At 49.3% G+C, this 6619-nt stretch overlaps 1 protein-coding gene across 1 annotated transcript; it reads right to left on the bottom strand.

The window, feature by feature from the left end:
* Positions 1–1156: 1156 nt before the first annotated feature.
* LOC109764892 (probable LRR receptor-like serine/threonine-protein kinase At4g31250) lies at positions 1157–2072 on the bottom strand. Its single transcript, XM_020323679.2, has one exon. It carries the CDS (start codon positions 2070–2072, stop codon positions 1284–1286), a length of 789 nt encoding a protein of 262 aa, XP_020179268.1. The 3' UTR covers positions 1157–1283.
* Positions 2073–6619: the final 4547 nt, after the last annotated feature.

Here is a 6619-nt window from a genome sequence, read left to right as displayed (position 1 = left end):
TCACCTTCACCTAACCCTTCCCCACCTTCAGCATCATCCTCCATGAAAGTATCACCGAAATGATCATGATAGTTGTCATCGATATCATCCCCTTCTTCATCTTCTTCCATTCTAACCCCTCTTTCTCCATGCTTGGTCCAACAATTATAGCTTCGCATGAAACCGCGCCGAAGCAGGTGCATGTGAACCTCTCTTGAGGAGGAGTAACCCTTCTGATTCTTACAGACAGCACATGGACAGATAATAAAACCTCGCTGCTTGTTCGCATTTGCCACTACGAGGAAATCTTTCAAACCCGTAGTGAACTCGCCGGAGAGTCGGGGACCGTACATCCATTGCCGATTCATCTGCATTATTATTATATAAAGTATATAATTAACCATCATGCATTTGTTAAACTAACTAGCTAGAAATAATACAAATTAAACAATGAACTACACACATGCATATTTTATCAATGACACATGAAAGGTTCAAGTTGCTAACCGCGATCGCGGAGGAAAAATAAATGAGAAAGCTCAAGTGTGGCTCGGACACTTCATATCATGTTTGTTTCAGGCTCTCGGGCATTTCATCGAACACCTTGTGTGCATAGGAGGAACCAAAAACAAACCCACCACCCCCTTCTGAAAATTGTGAAGTGAGCTGAATGAAGTGAAGTGAGCTGAGTCCTATATATAGGGATGGGCCTTTAGTCCCGGTTGGCCTGGCCAACCGCGACTAAAGGCCTTCGGGGACCTTTAGTCCCGGTTGGCCCGGCCAACCGCGACTAAAGCCCCTCCCGTCCGCCAGCTGGATGGGCCTTTAGTCCCGGTTGGCCTGGCCAACCGCGACTGAAGGCCTTCGGGGACCTTTAGTTCCGGTTGGCCAGGCCAACCGGGACTAAAGCCCCTCCCGTCCGCCAGCTGTCGACCGAGCGCGCTGGGCCCAGATAGTTGGTCGCGGGTCCCAGATAGTTGGTCACGGGTCTCCTCCCGAACCGCGACTAAAGACCCCTTTTGTCGCGGTTCGATTATTTTGGGGACTAATGGGGGCGTATGGAAGCCTCTTTTTCTACTAGTGAATCGGAGAGAACCATACATCAAAAGAAACTCTCTCTTGAAGATCATTCATCTAATCATGGCCAATGTAAAATTAGTAGATCGGAGATCAAATATGTCTATAAATTATGCAACAAATAAGTCATATGAATTCTTGAATAAAACATGTATAAATCTGATTATCAAATGAAAATTCATCACCGCAACGAACACATCATAAAAATTACATCAGATGGATCACAATCATGCAGGCGTCTTCCTTGATTTGCTTTCCTCAAAGGGACACCGAGGGAACACAGGCTCGCCGCACATGCCGGGGGCGTTGCCCGCGAAGCTGTCGCCGCGGAAGTGTCCGGTGCTCTTGGGGATAGGTCCGGTAAGGTTGTTGTTGGACACATTGAAGCTCTCGAACCTGGCGAGGTCGAAATCAGGAATGGTGCCTTGGAAGTGGTTGTCGTTGGCGTTGAACCTTATGAGGCCGTGAAGGTGGCTGAGTCCGGCGGGGATCTCGCCGAAGAAATCGTTCCTGGAGACGTCAAGCGCGTGGAGCTTCCCGAGGTTGCCGAGGGAGCTCGGCAGGGCGCCGGAGAGCCAGTTGCGGCCGACGTAGAGGTGGGTGAGTTCCGAGCAGGCCGAGACGCCCGCCGGGAGGCCGCCGCGCAGCGTGTTGTTCTGCAGGCTCACCACGCGGAGCGCCGGCGCGGTGCAGAGCAGCTCCGCGTCGATGGTGCCGTCGAGGCCCAGGGACTGGAGATCGATAACCTTGATCAGGCCGGCGTCACTCGCGCCGTTTTCGAAGCACCTGACGGACTCTCCCCACTTCGAGGCGCTGCCGTCGCACGGGTCGGTCGACGCGTCCCAGCCGAGCTCCCGCGCCTTCGCGTGGCCGCTCGCGCTGCCACCGGCGAGCGTGGCAAGGAACTCGACGAGGGAGTCCAGCACGTCCTCATCCTCCTTACCTCGAACCCCACATGAGCAGCACACCAGTAAGGCCACTGTGCCGGCAGCGGCCACGGCGAGAATTCTCGCCATGACGTGATGACCGAGCATGCACAACTCACTGAACCCCGGTGTGCTGAACTGAGAGCTCTGATTTTACTGACGTGAACTAAGGAGCCCGGGATATGGCTGCATGCATGGCGCTGGATGGCACTCACGAGTCACGGCCTCACGGGTCGTCGCAATTGCATGTGGACAAAGACGGCGAAGATTTCAAAGTCCGGTGTGCGTTTGGCGCGGTGTTCTGGCCATGGCAACAAGGTGGAGGGGCCAGATGCCGGCCGGGAGGAAGGAGGGAGGGGCGTCATCCGCGTCTTCCGGCCGGCCGGGGCGATGGCACGAAATGGTAGATTCCAACACGCCTCACGAGTCGCGCCTCGATCATGGATCCAGTCATCCAGCCACCGGGGAATCTCTTCGTTTGATAAACTGAACAGAGATCTCATCTGACGTAGTACAAATTTCATAATTTGGAAGGCATATTGGTTGCGTCCGTGTTGTTTGATTGATCGGCCGATTCGTCGGTGACTATGTGGAATCAACCAAACGATTACTGGCGGTTGTCGCTCCCTTCTTCGTGCACTACACTTCAACATTTTTTAAGACATACTTCCAATCTATTCATGATCATTAATTACAATATAGAGAACACCGGAGTTAATAAAAATTACAACCATGTCCATGGACCACCTAGCGACAAGTGCAACTTAATAAATTTGTGCAATGATGTTTGTTCACTCTGTGTACGACTTATGAGGCTGGTGCTAGGCGCCAACTGGCTGTAGCCAACTAGAAGACAGCCTCCTCGTCAGCCCTTGGACGTGCTCAAATCACAGCCATCAGATCGTACGCCGGCAGCCCGCCCATGACTCGCTCGTCGCCTCGCTGTGAGCGTCTTCTCGCAGAGGACAACACCGATGTGTCCCCTCGGCTGCCAGAACACCATCGGTCGTCATAGCACCTCCCTCACAACCTACAGCACTGTATCACCACACTGTCTGAGCATCACAAAACAGTTTACAGCATGGGGGCATCCGTAAGCAACATCGGCTCGTAGCACACGCAACATCCATATATAGCAGCACCGCTCTAGCGTCGCAGCACGTTTGCAGCATGGGGTCATCCCTAAGAAACATCGGCTCGGAACATACGCAACATCCATAGTAGCACCGCCGGCATATCGCAAGACGGCTGCAGCACGGCTCGCAGCACCGCCGCCCACAGCACCTTCACAAAACCGCCTGTAGGGGAACGTGTTACACACACACACACACAAAAACGCTAAACAATCACATCCAGAAAAAAAGACTACTTGTGTGCTTTTTTTGTTGTTGGTTTAATAACTAGAAAAAAATGACTACTTGTGTGCTTTTTCTGCTGCTAGTTTAATGACTAGAACAAAACAGTGAAGTGAACCAAACTTAGTAACTAATCCGATGCTAAAATTCCAAAGAACAGCAATGAGATTTGGAAACACTATGCACGATCCATGAGAAGAAGAAATGGAGAATTTGCCTAGTGGAGGGTAGGGGTCATCGCGAGGGACTCTCTGGTAACTCGTTGCCTTTTTCTTCCCTTTCTTTCCAGCTGCCTTCCAACTATCGGCTGGCTCTATAGTTGCAGGTAATCTGTGTGCTGTTCCCTGCGTGTTTATGGATAGCTGCTGAATATCGACACACACAGCTACTTTTTTTCCTCACAGAAAATAAGTTAGTACTACTTATTTTCCCTAATCACATAAACAGTCAAAAGGAAACTAAGTTGGTTTGATAAAACAAATCTGAGTGTGTGTGGATGTTAACAGTCAGCTGGTTTGAGTGTGTGTGGATGTTAACATGTCATTATGCACAGTGAACTGCCACATTCACATATTTTGCACTGCTAGTCTGATACTAATACAGAACCATACTAATTTTAGAAAAAGTGACAAAGAAACCATATTGGGAATCAGCTGGCAAAAAGTTAGATTTTATGATGTTGATGTTTTGTAAAGCCAGAAAGCCACATGTCATTGTTAATGACAAGGACCCTATGCACAACTAACCAGGCTTTGTGGATTATTTCTCCTCTTTTATAATCTTTGCGACCGCACGGAGCTAATTTTCTCCATTCATGGAACATGACACATGAACATCAGTATGCATTGATTTATGAAAGAGACAACCTAGCATGGGCAGCAAGAGCCACTCAGGCTAGCCAAGGAGACTGCCCATGAAACCACACCCCAAGGCCAATTAAGCCTTGAGGGAGGAACAAGACACATGCAAGTCATCCTTGGCTATCAGAGATAAGGCTTCTGTAGCCATCTAAGGCTTGCTCTCTGCTAATGCATCACCACTACTGAACTTCGGTCTCTTCTATTCTTGGTTTGCAGTATTTCTTCCATCCAACATCTATTTATATATGCATGTCCTAGAGAAGAAGATCTAATCGTTGTGTTTGCTGCATGTAGGCCTCTACCAGAGTATCTTATCATTGCCCCCTTTTGGCTAGCAGAATATATTCTAGATGTCAACTTATATGGAATGTCAAATATCACGATATACAACTTTATGTTGCATTTTGAATTATTTGATTTTTCCTTGGGATTTGTGAGATGTAAGCATTTTGACTCCTCTGAAAGCGATTCTTGATATGATGCTCAAATCTTCTTAAAGCTAGCCAGCATGATCAATCCCATATCATTGCTCACCCGCAAAAAGAAAATCCCATATCATTAATAAAGGACACGGAAAGTTGAGTTGCGTATCTGATTTACAACATTATCACTATAATGACCAAACAGAGGGAACACACTACTGTTTACACAGCACAACATTGAGCGATAATTTCGTCTTTAGATACTTTGAACGTATTTTAATCTAACAAACCAAGCTACTCTGTTGACAGTATAAAATGTAGTAACCCTTCTATTAAGTAAATATGCATTATGCTCACTTATGTTGTTTTCCACCGCCGCCGGATGTGTTGCCATGCGGCACAGCATGGCTCTCGGCAAGTAGTGTATTTGCCGAGTGTTGCCTTTTTGCCGAGGTCTACTCTCGGCAATATCCTATGTTTGCCGAGATGCGCCTGTTGCCGACAGGCCCTCTCGGCGTCTCTTAGTTTGCCGAGAGCCTGTGGTTTAGCTCTCGGCGAAGAATCTGGAACCCGGCGTATAGGAAAATTCCAGTAGTGAATATGCCTATGAAATTCAGGTTAAAAGCAAAAGCATTAGCATCGTGAGGGCAGCAGACACCATGTAGTATTTATATCCACCAAGGAAAGAGTGTTGTCTCAAGTCACCAGATTGACCCGAAAAAATGGATCGCCCACGCGTTGCCCACCACGTGGGCGACACAGCCGCCGCCACCGTGGCCCCACTCTCGGCCCCCCTCCGCCTCTTCTCTCCCACGTCCTCGCCGGCCGGAACCACATGGGCAAAGTCCAAGCGGTGGTTGGTGGTGGCGGGTCCTCGCGCTGTCGGGTCGACTCCTGGGCTCCGGCTGTGCTCTTCGACAGGCTGGCTTAGCACCGAAGGTGCAGAACATGGAGGTAGATCAATGTGGCTCTGGCGGTGTGGATCGACACCAGGCTGATCGGCGCGGCTTCGACGGTGCATATCGATGCAAGGCAGATCAACGTGTCCTTCGACATGGGTCAGCCTTCAAGCGTGCCGACGGTAGGGATCTTTGCACTCCTGCTAGCCCTATCCAGACGATGGTTCTCCCATCCCCCCTATGGTGCTCGTTTTGGTGGTGCCAACTGCCACAGGCGCCATGGTTGTAGGCTCCGGTGATCCGGTTTGGGTCAGCGTGTGTCTGATGGATCTGTCCTCGCTTTGGCCGTAGTCGAGATCTCTGAAGGTGGCGATCCGGTGCACACAATGCTAGATGAAGGTTCGTCGAGCAGATCTGGGTGAAAACCCTGCTCTCGGCTAGTTGCCAAGGCCGGTGATGGCGGCATTCTTCTGCCTCTACAGCATGCGCATGTGGTGACCACTGAGGGTGCCCTGGACCGGTGTGTGCCCTAGGCCCGACAATGAGGGTTGGTTGGGGCCTCCGGCTTTAGATGTTGGGCTTTGGTGTGAGATCTGCGTATGCAGCTCAGACAATCTGCACCCTTTCATCAAGCTGATAGGAGCAGCGACATATGTTGTTCAGATAGTGCCTTCAGACTTATTGATGTATTACCTTGCAAGGTCTTGGTGAATAATTAATAAAATGACTGCATACATTGTCCTGATGCAGAGGCCGGGGGTCATCCTCCTTTTTGAAGAAAAAAATGTGGACAAGCTCGAAGCTATTTCCAGTTCTATCATAGATGAACAGATGCTCCAGAACATAATTTTTTAGAAGCCATACATGGATCACATGATTTTTAAGTGAATTTCAGGCGATACTCGTGTTTTATCGCAACTTTAACTGTAAAGATCTATCATAAAACTAAGCTTCTAAGAGGCGTGTGTGAAGTTCTTACTAGGTTTTGGTTGTATGCCTCCTCACAAAAGCAAGAGTTTTCACCTTTTCAGCTCACAAAAGCCGGCGGTTTTGGTTGCTAGCTAACTTTCCCGGTGAAGTAACCATCAAGCTTCGTGCACT

This window comes from Aegilops tauschii, chromosome 2 (genome assembly GCF_002575655.3).
Source record: "Aegilops tauschii subsp. strangulata cultivar AL8/78 chromosome 2, Aet v6.0, whole genome shotgun sequence".
Lineage (NCBI taxonomy): Eukaryota > Viridiplantae > Streptophyta > Magnoliopsida > Poales > Poaceae > Aegilops > Aegilops tauschii.
This window is presented reverse-complemented; position numbering and strand designations above follow the sequence as displayed.

Bases quoted from the DNA above. Each gene is read 5' to 3' on its own strand.
- LOC109764892 (XM_020323679.2), bottom strand. From the start codon at position 2,072: ATGGCGAGAATTCTCGCCGTGGCCGCTGCCGGCACAGTGGCCTTACTG.